General features: G+C 38.4%; 1 protein-coding gene across 6 annotated transcripts; it reads left to right on the top strand.

The window, feature by feature from the left end:
* Positions 1-871: 871 nt before the first annotated feature.
* Positions 872-13,954, top strand: Oxsm (3-oxoacyl-ACP synthase, mitochondrial). 6 transcript variants are annotated; one of them, XR_002387113.2, is made up of 5 exons: positions 884-1,480; positions 2,266-3,280; positions 5,137-6,479; positions 7,208-7,304; positions 8,398-13,954. XR_002387113.2 is itself a non-coding variant. In XM_021238754.2 (3 exons), the coding sequence occupies exons 2-3, from the start codon at positions 2,298-2,300 to the stop codon at positions 5,537-5,539; spliced, it is 1,386 nt and encodes a 461-aa protein (XP_021094413.2). In that variant the 5' UTR covers positions 872-1,397; positions 2,266-2,297; the 3' UTR covers positions 5,540-13,954. The 6 variants fall into 6 exon arrangements, 2 of the variants coding, with proteins under 2 accessions (XP_021094413.2, XP_021094412.2); XR_002387114.2 differs by lacking the exon at positions 7,208-7,304; XR_002387112.2 differs by having other exon boundaries at positions 7,208-13,954.
* Positions 13,955-18,974: the final 5,020 nt, after the last annotated feature.

The following is an 18,974-nucleotide window of genomic DNA, read 5'->3' as shown; positions in this document are numbered from 1 at the left end:
TATCTTTATCCCCCTTTTTTGTAAGATTTTAAATGATCAGTTGCTCCTTGTCCAAGATTACAAAAAAGAAAAAAAAACTCCAACCCAAATCAGACATTAAAACTGTATGTTTCATATCAGTTTATCTTCAAAGAAGATTTTAGAGGTCTTTTCACACTGTAATTTAAAAGTATTGTATAACAATGAAAAAAGGGCAAGTTTGGGCACTTCTCACCCATCACGATATTTAACGTGTTTATTTAAATTTTCATTAAGATAATTCTATTTTCATGGAATGAAGACAACACAGTAAGTACTGAGAGGTAATTGGATAGGCCCAGGATCAAGGATGACTGAACATCACACTGGGCTTCCCCACAGTATTTTAGACAAAATAAATTTCCAATTTCATTTAAATATATGACTAACCAGAAAAGGCTAATCTCGACCCAAATTCTTTTCCAGAGGCTGGAAAGGACAAGTAATCTACTTGGTAACAATGGCTTCAAGAGGTTATCAGCTTGGAAGAAACATAAATTTAACTAGAAAGTTCAGGTGCATATTTTAGTCAACCACCTGAGACATAGATGAACAACGAATGGCCAATAAATACCATCTGATGACTTTTTATATTTTCATGTTAACATTTTCCCTTTAAAGAAACATAGCCAGCTCTAAGCAAATAAATGATAATTTCAGACGTTTAGAAATGTCTCCATTCTTTAATTTTGTTTCCCTTCTATCAGACGTTGGATATGGTATTGTGGACAATTTTTCAGAATAAAAAGCTATTATTACAAAAGTATTGTTTGATTACTGTAGAAAAGGTAGCAAAACTTAGGTAAGCAAAGGTATGCTGGGGAACAACATACTCATCGTACTTGTAGATCTTTAAAATTATTTTTTAAAAGTGAATATGCTGTGTACTATTTTGTAACTTTTATCGCCTAGGACTCAGTATCTCTGCACATAAATAAGTTCTCACCTGTAGAATTATTTTAAATGGCTCCCTGGTGTTTGGATGTAGTGCAAATTATACAACCCATGTCCTGACGTTTGGCATTTCTCACTATTAGAAATAGCATGGAGAAGCTCAGTAGTAGCTTTTTAGATTACAGTCATTTCCTTTCCTAGGATTTCAGTGGAATATGATGGCGTCCCTTCTCTGCCAACATGGGAATATTTAGGTATTACCAGTGCCTCCCCTGAAAAAGTTCCTTTGTGCTGGGCGCAAATACTATCTTATCGCGTTATGCGCAGGTCTTTGACTACCTGCGAGTCACTGAAGGACAGTACTGAAGAGCATCTCTAAGAAACCTGAGAGGACCCAGGCAGACTTCAGATGACCGACCTCAAGACAAGGCGACGCTGCGCAAAGTCAACAGGCTGAAGCGCGCTCCTATGTGACGGCTGCGTGCGTAAGTACGTGTGTGCGCGCGCGTGCGCACTCTGGCTTCAACGCTGGGGACTAGTGGCTTGGTCGGCGTAAGCCCTGTTACAGGTATCGGCTTCTTACAGTTCTATTTATGTCTCTCCACCCTCAGATTGGGTCAGGGTTAGGTTTCGAGAGGAAAGTCGGAGTACTCAGGGCTTGATTTCGTCTTGCCTGGTTTTCTTCGCGCGGCGCGCGCGTGTGTGTGTAGGGGGGAGGGTGGTTGAGAACAGCTACACCCCTTTACTCCCGCGCCTGGGTTTGTGATAGTGCTGGAGTGATCAGCTCGTCTTAACCTCTCCTTGCACAGGTGATTCGATTGGAGAAGTTTAGAGGGATGCAAACTTCCCCTTCCTCCAGTTACAAGTTTAGTCACAGTCAGTTCTCCGCCCACATCTCCAGACGCTTAATCCCGGGCTTTGGTACTTCCGAAAAGGCTGGGATATCCCTAGGTATTGAGGATGAATAAAGCCCACTTATCCACCTCAGCAAATAGGCCCTGAAAGGTGATTTCTGTGCCGCAGACACCAGAAATAGTACTTAAAATAAATCCTAAGTATCCTTTAAAAAGATGCTTTTTGCAGTTCGTATCACATTAGGAGTGCCATGATATTTTTCATCTTATAATTGCTTTAGTAAATCAAGTGAATCATCAATTCACTTCTTTGTCTTCTGATATCAGGGTGGCTATGGTCTGAAAGGTGGTTTGATAATGAAGTATAAATTAAAATGATGTTATGTTTTTTGTGCTTGTTAGCTCACATCAAGCACCTAAAAGAACATCTAGAGTGCTGTTAGACTCTTAAGCTATTTAAACAATGAATAGTTCCTGGCTATTTTGTGGTTTGTTGCAGGAATCTGTTTCTGATCATCTGAAATCTCAGCCATGTGGTCAAACTGCTTAGGAAATTTCCTAAAAGTTGCAAGCACTCATCTTCCACATTCAAGATTGTGCCAGCGGTTAATAAGAAATAAAAGGAGGTTTTTTGGAACAGTGCCGACACCCAGATTGCATAGGCGGGTTGTCATTACAGGAATTGGTTTAGTGACTCCTCTTGGTGTTGGAACTCAGCTAGTATGGGATCATCTTCTCCAAGGACAAAGTGGAATTGTTTCACTGGTTGGTGAAGAGTATAAAAATATCCCTTGCAGTGTTGCTGCTTATGTGCCAAGAGGTTTTGATGAAGGTCAGTTTAATGAACAAAACTTTGTGTCCAAATCAGATGTCAAGTCCATGTCTTCTCCCACCATCATGGCCATTGGGGCAGCAGAATTAGCCTTGAAAGATTCTGACTGGCATCCTCAGTCAGAAGCTGATCAAGTGACTACTGGTGTTGCAATAGGGATGGGAATGGTTCCCCTTGAAATTGTTTCTGAAACTGCTTTGATGTTTCAGACAAAAGGGTACAATAAAGTCAGTCCATTTTTTGTCCCTAAGATTCTGATTAATATGGCAGCAGGCCAGGTCAGTATTCGCTATAAATTCAAGGGCCCTAATCATGCAGTATCCACGGCCTGTACCACAGGAGCTCATGCTGTGGGAGACTCTTTCAGATTTATAGCCCATGGTGATGCTAATGTAATGGTGGCTGGAGGTACAGATTCTTGTATTAGTCCTTTATCTCTTGCCGGGTTTTCCAGAGCCCGAGCTCTGAGCACAAACTCAGATCCTAAGGTGGCATGTCGACCATTTCATCCAAAGAGAGATGGTTTTGTAATGGGAGAAGGTGCAGCTGTGCTGGTGCTGGAAGAATATGAACATGCTATTCAAAGAAGGGCCCGGATCTATGCAGAAGTTTTGGGCTATGGACTCTCAGGTGATGCTGGTCACATCACTGCCCCTGATCCTGAAGGACAAGGTGCCTTAAGGTAAAGACTGGTTGTTTTGTTGAAAATATTTTTTCATACAAATCTGTCGCAGTTTCAAATTAGAAAAAATTGTAATGTCTAGTCTTGTTATACAGTATCTATTGTTTTTCCATTTTAAATTAACCAAATTGTTTTTTAATTTTTTGCTTGAAATATTTGAACAACTTTACAGAAATTATATTTTAGTTAAGGCTAGTAAAGTTGTGACGGGAACTGTATGTCTTTGCTGCTTTTCCAGGCCTCCGTTTGTGCTTAATAACTATCAGTGTATATCCTCTCACCTTTCTGCTTTCTTCGCTTCATCAGACTTAGAGAGTAAAGTCAACCCTTCTATATGTGTCTGGTCTGTGCTCCATTCCAGTAAGGTTCTGTTGTTTTCAAATCAGCCTTCTCAAACTTTAATCACTGAGGGATCTTACTGAAATGCTGATTCTGACTGTGGGTCTAGGGTAGTTCTTGAGATTCTACATTTCTAACAAGATCTTAGGTAATAATGATATTACTGGTCTAAAGGCTACACTTTAAAAAGTGACTTAACTTTTGTAGAAGAGATAAATAATAAGTTGAGGTTAAAAAAAATCCTTAAAATAAGTTCTTAATGGGTTAGCTTTACTCAGTTAAATTAACCAGGAGTTAGCAAACCTTTTCTGTACAGGGACAAACGGCAGGTATTTTTGTCTTTGTAGGCCACATGATCTCTGTTGAAACTACTGAACTTTGCACTTGTACTATGAAAGCAGTCATAGACAATAGTACATAAATGAATAGGTGTGCCTGTGTTCCTGTAAAAATACAGTTTTTACAAAAGCAGACATCTCTACAGAACCATAGTTTACTGAGCTCTAAATTATACTTTTGAGTTTTAGGAAGTACTTACTGGTGCTGGACATGTTAAGCATAGTAACTAGCTAGATGCAGAAATAGTTATCTTTAGGGGAAACCTTTCAGCACAATAAAAATTACACAGAGAGCTGTCTGTTAATAAATATATGCAGCCTAGAGATCAACTACGAAAAAGATACATCCAGATTTTTTTTTTTTTTTTGAGATGGGGTCTGTGTAGGACAGGCTGGCCTTGAACACGCTTACATAACCTAGGCTGGCCTCCAGCTCATAGTGATCCTCCTGCTTCAGCCTCCCAAGTGCTGGGATTATAGGTGTCCACCACTACCCCCACATGACATCCACATTTTTTTTGGTTTTGCTTTTGGTTTTGGTTTTTTTGGTACTAGGGATCAAACTCTGGTCCTTGCACTTGCGCAGCAGGCAGCAAAACCACTGAGCTAAATCCCAGGCCCAACATCCACATTTTTAAAAGTTACTCTAGATAATTTTTATCTTTAGATTTGTTTGTTGTTTGGCTTCTGTGTTTATTTACAATTCTTCTAGCATAAAAGGATTTTGAAAGGCATTTGAAGTACTGAAGTAATAGATTACTGGGAAATAATGTCAAGTTTTGCATTTAAACATGAGAGGAAACTTAGACTATAGTTTCATATCTTTCCCCATATTTTAAATCTCCAGCTTGCCTCTGCTCATAAAAAATTCCTAGAAGGAAGTTATTCTAGTCTCAAGTCAACATGATTTTTTTCCCAAGGAAAAAAATATGCCAATTCAAATAAATGGAATTATATTTTATTATATTATACAGTCTTTAGTGTGTTCAGTTTATGGTGATGAATCAGTCCAAGGGACTCATCATTCCCATGTAGACCGCATTTAACACACATGGTAATCCAAGATGGGATTCATTCATTGAGCTCAGATACCTATATTTCTTTTGCACAAGCCATTCAGGTAAAGAATCTGTTAAAACTATACTTAGTTCTGATAAATTAAATTTCTTTTCTTGTTAGATGTATGGCTGCTGCTATAAAAGATGCAGGTGTACAACCTGAAGAGATTTCTTATGTCAACGCACATGCTACTTCTACACCACTGGGAGATGCTGCTGAAAACAAAGCTATCAAACATCTCTTCAAAGACCATGCGTATGCCCTTGCAGTTTCCTCAACAAAGGGAGCCACAGGACATCTGCTGGGTGCTGCAGGTGTGGTTGAGGCCGCTTTTACCACACTAGCTTGTTACCATCGAAAACTGCCACCTACTTTAAACTTGGATTGTACAGAACCAGAATTTGATCTCAATTATGTTCCACTAAAGGCACAAGACTGGAAAACTGATAAAAGGTGTATTGGACTCACCAATTCCTTTGGTTTTGGTGGTACAAATGCAACACTTTGTATTGCTGGCATGTAGACAAATCATGTGTAATTAAACATTGGCTTTTAAATGTAAATATAGAAATTACATCTATAAATGTAATACTGAAATATCTTTTATCTATGTTAAGGTTTCTCAACCTTGGCACTATTGGTATTGGTATAGGATTAATTCATTGTTGAGTAAAAGAAGGCTGTCTTGTGAATTGTAGGATGTTTAACAGCATCTTGGTCTCTTCCTACTAGATTCCAGTAACAACTCCTTCCTTAATCGTGACAACCAGAAGTATCTCCAGATATTGTTGGAAGACAAAATAACCCACCCTTAAGGACAGCTGATCTGTTTTCCTAATATTCTAGATCAGACAACTTCTATGATATTTCATGTACTTCTATCCATTTTACAGATATTTAGAGAGCAGCTCCTCTTGCTAGGCAGGGTTGCTAAATGGTACAATTCTAGGTACATTATTCAGATTATTCAGTATATAGGAAGGAATATATAATTGCACGTTTTCATCATCAATCAGCATTCTTTGAGTATAACTGTCAGCCTGAAATGATCTGTTTTCCCTTTAACCTATTTCATCCTGTTTTCTTTGTATTACCTGTTCTGTAATTCAGTAAATTAATGAAATTTCCCTAACCCCCCAAGCTATTGGTTCTCTGAAAGAAGGAAGTAAAAATGAATTGGCATTTATCCTGGCATCAAGTGATTAACAGAGATAAAGATTTTTGAAATAGAAATTGTTAGTGACTCAGGCCATATCTGTTCAGCCTAGCTCTTTGCAGTTATGGTGGTATCCTTTGTTCCTCCAGGTTTTTCACCACGAGTGCTGGTGGACCTTCTACTTTTCTGCCTTGAGGATTTCTCAAAGCTAAATGATCTGGTTCATTCCCAGAAGGCTGGAAATGCTGGGGCGGGGAGGGCCAGGGGCTCACCAGAGGCGGCACTCAGCCAGTGAACATGACAGCTGGTAAGTAAGAGCCTCAGCCTCCCTTTAGAGGAAGAGCTACCGTAAGGGTTGCCAGTAAGCTGGAGCTTCAGTTGCCCACGGCATTAACCAACTCAGTAATATCCCCCTTACTGGCTTTTTTTCTTCCCTGTTCCTCTTTCCTGTTTTTTGTTTTGTTTTGAGACAGTATCTTGGTATGTAGTTCAGGCTGGCCTTGAACTGGTTGTGATCCTCCTGCCTCAGCCTCCTGAGTGCTAGAATTACAGGCATGTGTCACCATGCCCAGCTCCTCTTTCCTGATTTTTAATCCTTTTCCCAAACAAACCTTTTCTCAGGCTCTGCTTTTCGAGTGACTCAAACTAAGACAAAGTTTTTGTTGTAATAGAAGTTTATCAATAGGATAGAGTGAAAAAGGGTAAATGAGATGTGTGTATTCTGGCACTAATGAATAGGATTTTTCACATCTTCGTAGGCCATATGTATTGGCTATCCATTGACCTTATAGCATTTTATCCTTTATATGTCCCAGCCATGTGTTCACATAGTTTTAGGGTTTATGTCTGGATGTCCCACAAGGGCCTCATGCTTTCATAGGTGGGACTTTTGGGAGGTGACTGGACCATGGGACCATGATGCTTATCTGTAGCCACTGATGAATAGCTAAATGTGATTTGGGAGCTGAAGCCTGGTTGGAAGAGGTGGATGGCCTGGGGTATGGCCTGAAGGGTCTCTTTCCTTCCTTTCTTGAGCCCTCTGCTTCCTGCCTACCATGCCATAAGCAAGTTTCCTCTGATATGCGACCCTGCCTTGGAGCCAGCCAGTTGTGGCCTGAAACCTCTACAAACTGTAAGCCTTTCCTCCTTTAATTTGTAGGTGTTGGCCATCGTGCCCCAGCGATGAGAAAGTAATTAAGACACATAGCTATGTAATCAGCTTTAATTCCCACTAATATTTAGTGGTTCAACTGAAACTTACTGCGTGCTAGCATAGACCTGGCTTTGTACTGGTCACCAGTGATAAAGAGAAAATTTCAGGGAAGATTTTCTGAAGGAAGATGTGTATGTATGTGTGTACAGATTGGTCTCAGATTAAGGGAAAAGATGGGAAAGGAAAGATACTCTAGCCAGTGGGAATTCACTGTGAGAAAGTCTAGAAGTTAGAACATTTATCCTAAACATAACTATACTCAGGATTAGGCAATAATGTCAGAAAATCTGGGGGAAGTCAGCTTTGCTAAGGCAATAAGGTAATGGGAGGCCATTTGAGGTTGGAGATGGTGTGATAGCTTTGTAAGGTTTCAATTTGTCTAGGTGGAACTACATTTCTCAGCATTCGCACTACTTTTGTTTTTGCTTAGGGTTGACCTTAAGAGGTTTCTTATGGGAGGTTGGAGGATGGAAGTGAAGCAACTGCTATTTTGTAGCTGATACATATTGCTTATCTACTTCCCCTGGCTCCTCCTTTAGCTTCCCTGATTCCTGAACTGGCATGTGTTTAGCTCCATCATAATAAAGGACTCTAGCTTCTCTCCTATACCACAAATGTCAGAAGAAGCGAAAAGTGACAGGTTTTGGTTGTTCTTGTGTTTATGTTTACAGGAAACTTTACTTTTTTTTTTCCCCAGTACTGGGAATTGAATTCAGGACCTTGCGCTTGCCAGGCAGGCGGGCACTGCTGAGCTAAATCCCCTGCCCAGCAGGGAACCTTACTTTTGTCTTTCTAACACTCAGCCTTGTGGACTTCAAACTCCAGCATCAGAAGATAGTTGAACATAACAGCATTACAAAAACTGTATAGCCAGTTCTCAAAATATCTAATCCCTATAACAAATATCTGTAGATTTCTATATCACAGTGATTGTTTTTTTCTAATTAAATTCTAACTGATAAATGTGAAGAATGAGAGTTGTTAGTGTGACATACTTTACATTTTCTTTTAGGAAATATAACTGGTTCCAGAGTGAAGGACAGATTGGAGGGAAGCTTAATTCTCTTAAGGAAATACAGTCAGAAGGATATTGCAAAATCTGAGTTTAAAAAGGTGCTGATCTGGATGAAGCAGAATATCTTGTCTCAAGTTTCTTCCAAAGTTGAAAATTGTGTTTTAAAAAATCAGCCTTATCAAAGCATTGTTTAAATTCAATAAATACATCCATTTTCAGTGGAGTTCAGTGAATTTTGATAAACATGTACATATGTGTAACTACCACTTTTGTCAAACTCGAGAACATTTCATCACCCTCAAAATTCCATTGTTACCCTTTGCCATCAATCCCCTCTGGACCCTTAGATTATCACTGCAGAGCTTTCTGAGACTAGGTGAGATTTGTTTTTTCTAAAATTTCACGTAAATGGAGTTGTAGCTTCTTTCATGTTCTTGAGGTTTATCCATGGTATTACCAGTAATTCATTCCTTGTATTCTTGATCATTTTTACTCTTTAGTCAACTTAGATACCCTTGACTTTTACTCTGTTCCTAATCCCTACTTTGCTAATTTTTAAATTTTTGACTTTATCCCACTATTATTTTTTAATTGACTATGTATTGCCTTTTGAACAGAACAAAGATAAGAATTAAACTGTAGAACTGAGATAGCTTTTAAAGCAAGTAATCTTTCCCCTGAAAATAGAAAATTTGAGAGTATATAACAAAGGACACCCATTTATGTAAATTATTGAGATAACTAGACACACTGCTAGAAATTTGAAAATTTCCTATGTCCTGGCACCACCAGGACTAATTTTAGATTCAAGTATCTCATACCTTACATCTTTACAGTTAAAGAAGAAAAAGAATTTAATAAAAATAATTGTTAGTGCTTACATTAGTTCAGATTCTCTGAGAAACAGATACCAAAACCATTTCCTGTACAAGAAGTGTATTGGGGAAACACTCGTGTGGGATAAAGGATGAGAGACTGATAAAAGCCTGAAGGCATGAGGGAGAGAGGCACGAGAATAAAAGAGAATTGGGTACACAAGGTTTCAGACTGAAGTGCCATCCTGTGAAAGCTCTGGGCAGGGTCTGGGAAGGTCATGATTGAAAAGCTCTCATTAAAGGAGTTTTTCATCTGTCAGGGATGGACCTGCATTACTACCCTCACTGTGATTGGCGACTGGCTGGGAGCTGCCAGGGCCCACCAGGAGATCTGGTCATTTTTCATTACCATTATAATCTACCCCCTTGCACCACAGAGAGAAATCTAACCAAGTGGGCTTGGTATGGGGGACAGCTTCTTTGTGGTTCCTGTTGGTCTGTCTAAGGAACAATTTTTATTTTATTTATTTATTTTTATTTTTTTGGTACCGGGGATCGAACTCGGGTCCTTGCGCTTGCACAGCAGGCGGCGAAACCACTGAGCTAAATCCCCGGCTGGAACAATTTTTAGAAGACAGAATTTGGTAGGGTAAATAACCCATGATGGTGCAGTTAGTCTAAGGTCTACAGCTGATTATTTATCCTTTTCCAAATCTGCTATTCATTCTCATCCTCATTTATCATCTTGGCAGGTCTGGTGGCTTCACTGATTATGTGGCCTAAACCTTTACTCCTATATCCTTTTCAGAAGGAATGTGTACCCTTTGCAAGACCAGGACATCTGACAGTGCAGATCCCAGAGTTGCAAAGATGAGAAACAAAATTCCTTATTGTGATTGGCTCATTAGAACTGATGGTAAATGGGGCCGCTTCTGTTTTCCAACACTCTTAGATTTTGAACTCATGTGATCTTCTTACTAGAGACTTAGAGTATAGAAGTCTTTGGTTTTTAAACATCTGCTGCATCCTGCAGATGGCACTATGTCCATTCAGAATGCTGCCTCTGTGCTGGTGATTCTTGTATACCTTTAGAAGGTGGTTCTAGTTTCTTTGGGGCTGGCTGCTTCTGGATAGTGTGATACATGAGATTCAACCCATGGATCCCATGGTCCTAGGCCTACTTCCAGGAGGTATTTTCTGTTTTGTACATCACACCCTCATTCTCTGATGCTACGTTTTAAAGGATTCCATGCTTGTGGATCAGTTATTCCATAAGCCTGCAGATAGTGGTTGTGGCTGAGGTTCTGTGGTCAGGGAAGGACAACCCATATGTGAAATAGGTAACCATACACATGAGGATCAACCACAGTACTTTCATTTGAGCTAGACAGACGTTCACAGGCAGCAGTAGCTAGATGCATCTTGTAAGTAGGAGCTTCCATCTCTTCCATTTAGCTGTCTCTTTCATGTGGCTTCTATCTCTACCATTTTTCTTTGCCAGCTTCCTTTTGTTGCAAGTTTTGAGATGACCAATGGCAAAGGCTGGCTAATGTCAGTTGGCAGAATTACTTGGTTATTCACTTCCTCTACTGTAATAGATGTGCTTTCTGGTGGGTACAGCAGTCTTTACCCTTCATAAACTGTCATTCACATTCCTTTACTTGAAATATTCCTCTTCTCTACCTATCCTTGTTCTTTTACACTCCTAACCAAAATCCAAGCCTTTGGCCACTACCCAGTAATTTTTATATAAAAAATATACCTCTTTTTTATGTAAAAATATACCTCGGGTCATTTCTGCTGTTCAGAGTGACTGTCAAGATACAGCTTTGCCTATTGGGGATATTTTACCTCAGCAGTGTCTTTTTGGTCCACCCCTGAATTAATTTCTTTCTTTCCTCCCTTCCTTCCTCCCTTCCTCCCTCCCTTCTTCCCTCCCTTTCTCCCTTTCTTCCTTTCTTTCTAGGGTCTTGCTATGTAGTTCAGGCTGGCCTCAAACTCTCAGCAATCCTCCCTGCCTCAGCCTCCTGAGTACTGGGAGATTTGTGCCACCACACCTGTCTCTAATGTTTCTTTAATGTAGTTGCCATCCATTTTTCAACTTGAACTGAAAGAACTATTTAGAAGGTAAAATCAGTGGGCTCTAGTAATAAATGACCTCTTTCTTCCCTAAATTCCCCTTCTTCTTCTCTAGTGTCTGTTTTTCTTAAAATATAAATTTCATCAGAATAGGGAATTTTTTTTTTTGCTTCCTTCACTATTATCCCTGCTTCATAAAACTTTGCCTGGAACAAAGTCTCAATAAACATTTGCTGAATGAACAAATGAATGAATTTTAATAAATTGTTTTGCCAATTACCTAGTGATTGGCTTACCATCCTTTCTTTTTTTTTTTTTTTTTTTTTTTTTGGTACCAGGGATTGAACTCAGGTCCTTGCACTTGTGCAGCAGGCAGGGAAACCACTGAGCTAAATCCCCAGCCCTGGCTTACCATCCTTTTTATCTAACCTAGCTCATACCACAAGAATGATGAGTCATTCCTGATTCCTTCCCTTCTTTCCTTTTCCTAATCCTGCAGCTGATCATACTTAACAAAATATTCCCTTCATTTCCACCAAAATTATCATCTCTTTTCTGGATTGCAATGATAAACTGTTTTTTTTTCTTTTGGTAGTGGGGATCAAACTCGGGCCCTTGCGCTTGCGAGGCAGGCAGCGGAACCACTGAGCTAAATCCCCAGCTCAATGACAAACTTTTTGATCTTTCTGTTTCCATTACCCACTGCTTTCTAAAACACCTTCCATCTTATCATAGCTGAAAATTGATCTTTTCATGATATAAATTAGATCATGCCATTTTCCCTCAGAAAAACCTTCTAATGGCTCCCCATTTGACTTAGGATGAAACTTGAACCCTGACCATGAACTGCACAGTCCCTGGCTGCACATGACCTCCCTCTTAATCTTACATCTCACAGTTTGCATGCAAGACATGCTGGTATTCTTTCTGTTCCTCAAATGCAACATACTCATCTCTACCTTTGCATTTACTCTCTCTTGGCCTGAATCAGTTTTATTTTTAAATTTATGTGAACACTGGCTTCCTCTTTTGATTCAGGTTTCAGTACACAGTTCTCAATCACAGAGGGCTCTAGTTACCCAGTCTAAGGTAGCTAATCCCTCTCCCTCTCCATCTTAGAGCCCTGTTTTGTTTCTTCCTATCTTGTACTATTAAAAATGATCTATTCTTTTTACATTTATCTTTTGCACTTTTAATTTCCTTGTAAGAATATTCCTCTTCTTGGGGGGAAAGAACGTATTGACCTCATGAACAAAAACAGTATTCCTGAACAAAGCAAAATGTATGGCACACACGTGTGCATATATGCCTATACATACTCAAGCATACATTCCAATACAAACAAAAAATTTGTTCCAACAATAATGGGAAATATCTCTAGGACCTCAAAGAAGAACAGTATATTCGTGTTATTAAAAAACCAAGAGAGTTGTTACTGTCGAGAAGATAAACCCTAGCCACAATTAGTGCATACCGGAGTCTAGTTATTTGGAATTCAGCTTTGATCTTTGGGAGCAATAAGGGAAAGATGATTGGTATCATGGCAATTTCTTTGGAATTGTTTCACACTGTTGACCTAACTTGAATTATAAAGAGACTATGTGGTGTGATCAAAAGATGTTTGTTTATTTGGAGGTAGGATCTCACTGAGTAGTTCATGCTGGGCTTGAACTCACTGTGTAGCCTAGGCTGCCCTCAAACTCATGGTAATCTTCCTACCTCAGCCTCCTGGATACTGGGATTACAGAAGTTTGGTACCACATCTGGCTAGATAGTAAATGTTTAAATTTTTCTTATAATAAAAGACATATTGGGATTAATCTGCCTCAAAATATTCCCCTTTGCTTTGAACACACTTATCCCATTGTTGTTGCCACTTTCTGAAGCAGTTCTGGAAGCCCTCTTTTGTGTGTGCACTGACATGGCTATCTTGATGTCTGGAGTCAATTCAAAATTTTTCTTTCTGTGGTCATATTGAAGTTGCATGGTGTTAGACGTGGTGAATAAGGTGGATGAGGACATACCATAATGTTTTTACAAGCCTGCCTTTCTGTTGGATGGCACTCAGCAGCAACATGCACTGTATTTTTTATCGTATCTCCTCCACACTTATGAAAGAGGACTTCTAGAACTGCTTCAGAAAGTAGCAAGAATGATGCAATAAGTGTGTGTGAAACGAGGGGACTATTTTGAGGAAATTAATGCCACTGTGTCTTTTGCTGTAATATACATTTCTTAATTTTTTATTTAAACATTTGCCATAGTTTATAATCACACTTCATAAATATGTTATCTTGAACAAAAATGGCTCTAGCTCAGGATTCAGTCAATTGTTTTCTGTAAAGGGTTAGATAGTAAATATATTTGGCTTGGTGATCCATATGGTCTCATTTGTAACTTCTCAGCTCTGCCCTTGTAGTGCAAAAGCAGCCATAGAAAATATGTAAATAAATGAGTGTGGCAGGAATTGGCCAGCAGGGGGCCACATTTGGCCAGTGGGTTTTAGTTTGGCAGCTCTGGTTCTACCTGCAAGGAAGCACATTCTCTGAAATGTTTAGTTAGCTAGTTTGTCTGCATCTATGCAGTGTCCAGAAATTCTGCAAATTAAATTAGCTGAATTTCAGTACTGCAACAATAATAAAAACAACAGCTAGTGTTTATGTGCTGGTCATTATGGCATTATTTCAAGTACCTTTTCCTCTCGTGTCTCTGTCTGTCTGTCTCTCTCTCTCTCTTTATGAGGAACTGCACCTAGGGCCTGCCCCAGTGATGCTAGGTAAGCACTCTACCACTGAGTTATATCCTCAGATCTTTCTTAAATTTTGAGACAAGGACTCGCTAAATTGGCAAGGATGGCTTCAAACCAAATACCATAAATATTTTATATATATATATATATATATATATATATGATTGCGTACATATCTGTATATTTATTTGTAAATGTATAAAATATATATTTATGCCATAGATAACATAGATGGTGGACTGTGGATATAGCTCAGTGGTACAGTGCTTACCTAGCATGTGCGAGGCCCTGGGTTCAATCCCCAGCACTGCCAAAAGAAAAGGCAACAACAAAATATAGATAACATATGATATATATTCATTAAAAAAATTAAGGTTGTACAGAAGATATGTCAGCCCTTTGTTGACACCCCCCACCACTGGCTAATAACATTTTATAGCCTCATAGTGAACTAAAATGCATGTGGCCCTTCTGTTCTGGTGTAACTTCAGCGAACAGATGTAGAACTTCCTTTATCATTTCATTACTTAATTTTGTTGAAGATGGTCTGGTGGTGAATAACCTGCTATATGATCTCCTTGCTATCCAGAGTAGTATGGTAGGATAGATGGGGAATTTGGACTCAGTAAGCCTAGATCTAAGTTACTATCACTGAGCCTCAGTTTTCTCAATTGTTAATGCAGTTGAAAACACTACCTTTCCGAAAATGGTTTCAAGACTCTACGAGTAATTTATACACTAAGTGTAGGCCTCTATACCGATGACTGTTTTAAGCAGATTGTGGTCTCTTCCATATTAATGAATTGTTTAGGAACTTGGCTACTAAGTCCAGAAAACTGTATTGGTTTTTTATTTTCTCATTATTTTTATATATCGATAACAGTTTATTATAATGCTATGATTGTATTACTGTTGTCCTTGGGAGTTACTATGAGGAGAAAAGCTTTGTCAAGATAAAAATGGCATATCTAGTCTTCCAAAAATTTCCCCTAAAGTAAGCAGTCTGAGCATTGAAACATTAGCAAAGAAGCTTATGAAATTTCTTCTAAAGAGGTGAAAGATGAAAAAGCTGCCTTTCTTGGCTGGTTCAGACCCACCCCTTTCTATCTGTGGGGGAGGATTAGATGACCTCTCCAGATTCCTTCTGAGTTGTGGTTTTGTTTTTTGATGTCTGTTTAAAGATTATGCTAATAATGTTGATGTGAAATCCTTTGTGCACAAGGATAGCTGAAAACACTGGATCATGACCTAATTATGCCTGCCTGGTTTCTGTTATATATGTGAGATTAACAAGACTCAAAACCTCATGTTTTATATAGGCCATTGTCTTTTTTCTTCTCAAGAAGATTTTTTAAAAAATTATGTTGTGGTTGAAGCAAGAGGGAGGAGTTTGATAAAAAATGCATTCAGATACAGAAGGAATGAGACTATTTTAATAACTAAGATGGATTATCATATTGAGGCTCAGAAAAATGAATGAATAATAATGTAAAGTGCAAAGATCCAGGAGGTAATCCCCCAGACAAGATATTACTGGAGCAGCATATTAACTAGAAAAGAAATATCGTTAGAAGAGGACACAGAATTCTGCAAATCCAAAAACATTTTATATCTAATAACTAATTTGTGTAGTACTTTAGGAGAATAGATTCCAGAACCAGCTTACATTATTTTAGATATTGGTTCTGCCCTTTATGAGTTCTGTAACCTCATTATCCCCCAATTTCTTAGCTGTAAAATGGCATAATAACAATAATATAAGAATAATTAATCTTAGGGTTGTTGTGAAGATTAAATGAGTTAATATGTGTAAAGTGATTAGCATAGTGTCTGGAATATAATATATTCAGTGGTACAGTTGATTCAAAATATTAGGGATTATTGTGTTTTACTTTGCTTTTGTTTTAATTTCTCTTACATTTTGTTATATAAAATTACAAACATTAAAAAATAGAGAGGTTTAATAAGCCCTGATGTACTCATCAGTAGTTATCCATTCATGGACAATCTTGTTTTACTTAAACACCTGCCCGCTCCCCCTCCTCCTAGTTGGTTATTTTGAAATAGATCTCATACATCATCTTATTTCATTTATAAATATTTCACTATGTATCTCTAGAACAGATGTAACAAATAATATCCCAATATGTTTTATAAATAAAGTTTTTTTTTAATACAATGAAGGGTTCCAAAATACCACTGTGATGTTTAAATTACTTTGACCTGAAAGTATTTGAGAAGAGGCAGTTTTTCCTTGACTCCTTCATCTGCCTAAAAGCAGAATATCTTGCTGGCCATGTGGTGTATGCCTGTAGCCTCTGTATACTTAAGTGCCTGAGGCAGGGGGATTATAAGTTTGAAACCAGCCTGGCCTACATCACAAGTTCAAGACCAGCCTGAAATATGCATAACTACATAGTGAGGCCCTGTGTTAAAAACAAAAACAAAGAATAAAAACGAAACAGCAGAGCCTCTTAAAAGAGCTCAGGTGTTATAAATCCCTTCCCCAAAAGCTTTGTGACCAGGAAAGATTGACTCTTTTTCTTTGGAGAGAATTGAGAAGTTGACATCACACCTGAACAGACATTATCAAAAAACTTGTCCTATATCCCATTTGAGAGCCTATTTATCTTTACTAAAAGTAATTTGCTTTTCCATAAGTACCTTTTTTCCTTCTATTCCCTCATTAAGATGATATTTAAGCCCAAAATTCTAATGACTACCTCCAGTCACATTTTTTTGTGAGCACTTCTGTATGTACATGAAAAAAAGTCTGTCTTTCCTCTTGCTAATCTGTCTTTTGTCAGTTTAATTTACAGGCCCCCAAACAGATATACTATGAGGGTGGAGGAAAAGTTACTTCTGCCTGATATCAACTACACCTATTCATTTACTGTGTATGGCTGCTCTTGTGCTGTAATGGTGGAGTTAAGTAGTTGTCCACAAGACTGTATAGTCAGTCCTGAAATATTTACTATCTGTCCCTTTATGGAAACTATCTACCAGTTCTTACTCCAAAAGACAAGGAGATTCTTTCTTTTAAAAACATAACCATGATCCCAGGCTCCTAGAGCAGAGAAGGTGAGCCGGTCTCAGCACCCGGAAGGAAGCTCCCCCACTGCCATCTCAGGCTCCTAGGGCAGAGAAGGTGAGCTGCGTGGGTGCCAGAAGCACCCCCCCCCCTTGGACATGAGAAAACACATAAACCAGCCCCCAAAACAGTTCCAGATCACCTACAGCAACCCCAAAGGGAAATGAGATGGAACAGTCTGATACTCAACCACCTGGACTCTCTGAAGGGGCAACAAAAGAGGATCTGGGAAAAATGAAATCAGAAATAATTACTCAGATAACAGCAAAGATTTTGCTCATGGTGCAAGACATGATTAATAAATCTAGAATGAACACAGATTAAAAAATAGAGGATCTGAGGAACATGATGGAATCCCAACATAGGAAACAAATGGAATCCATAAAACAGATACAAACAGATTTCCAAGGGATTAAAAACTCGATTGAAAGTCTGCGCAGCAGAATGAACCAATGTGAGGATAGAATTTCACATATAGAAGATAAGATTGCAATTAGTGAGGAGGAAAAGAAAAATTGCTTTAAAATTGTAAGGGAACACGAGAAATCAATCCAGCAGCTGCTAGACGATGCAAAAAAGAATAACATAAGACTGATTGGAGTCAAGGAAGAAACAGGAGAGAGTGCAGATAACATACAAAAACTGTTCACAGAAGTGTTGGCAGAAAACTTCCCAAGGAGGGGAAAAGAACTTGACATACAGATAAGTGAGGCATATAGGACTCCAGCTAGCCTTGATCAAAAAAAACTACACATAGGCATATAATGGTTAGGATTCCAGAAATCCAACAAAAGAACAAAATTCTACAAGCAGTGAGAGAAAAGAAACAAATCACATACAAAGGAAAGCCCATCAGAATCACAGCAGACTTCTCAATGCAAACCCTCAAGGCAAGAAGAGCTTGGAGTGATGTATTTCAAACCCTAAAGGAAAACAGCCTCCAACCCAGACTGATGTACCCTGCAAAACTATCTTTCAAAATGGATGGAGAAATAAGATACTTTCATGACAAAGAGCACCTCAGGAACTTCATGAATACCAAACCGGCACTCCAAAAAATTTTAGACAATACCCAAGGAAAGACAATGAGGATCACAACCCCAGGAAACCCAGCAAAATGAATCCATTGGGCGTGACAAGTTAAACACAAAGGGGGAGAATCCAACAAAAAGAAAAATTCATGACAAGGCTTTTAAAACTTTTAACTTCATCTCCCTAATGAGTGTATAATTCAATCTTATTATTGTACTGATTAGTATTTTTCTGATTCTACAGTTGCACACCATTCCTTGTGCTATACTGGCTATTTACCATCTTCTTATGTCTACATTTTAATTGGGTTGTCTGTTAATGAGCTCTAAGAATTCTTTATATATTCTGGTCATAGGTTATATGCATTGTAAATATGGTCTGTTTAAGGACTACTTTTCATTTTAATGATGTCATTTAAAGTTCTAAATTTTGATGGAATCTCATTTATCAATGTTTTTCTTTTATACATCCTGTTTTTTGTATCCTAGGTAGTTCTTGACTACCCTGAATTCATAAATATTTTCCCTTATAATTTCTTCTTAAAGTTTTATACTTTTAGGCTTTTTTATTTAGGTTCATAGATCCCTTCAAGTTATTTTCATGTATGGAAAAAAAGGGTGGAGGTTAATTTTTTATATATGGATACCAGGTGTTCTAGTGCCGTTTGCTGAAAACACTTTCTCTTCCTCGGCTCTTGAACTGAGTTTATATTCTATAAAATGCTAATGTTAAATAATCTTTCAAAACTCAGTGGACCATATATGTGTGGTTCTATTTCTAGATTCTCTGTTTTATTCAAATGTTCTAT

The sequence above is a fragment of the Heterocephalus glaber genome, unplaced genomic scaffold (genome assembly GCF_053883595.1).
Source record: "Heterocephalus glaber isolate CG9 unplaced genomic scaffold, H.glaber_assembly_v1.0 deba00001472, whole genome shotgun sequence".
In the NCBI taxonomy this organism is placed as follows: domain Eukaryota; kingdom Metazoa; phylum Chordata; class Mammalia; order Rodentia; family Bathyergidae; genus Heterocephalus; species Heterocephalus glaber.
This window is presented reverse-complemented; position numbering and strand designations above follow the sequence as displayed.

Bases quoted from the DNA above. Each gene is read 5' to 3' on its own strand.
- Oxsm (XM_021238754.2), top strand. From the start codon at position 2,298: ATGTGGTCAAACTGCTTAGGAAATTTCCTAAAAGTTGCAAGCACTCAT. The intron at 3,281-5,136 runs GTAAAGACTGGT...TTTTCTTGTTAG, and splicing joins GAAGGACAAGGTGCCTTAAG to ATGTATGGCTGCTGCTATAA.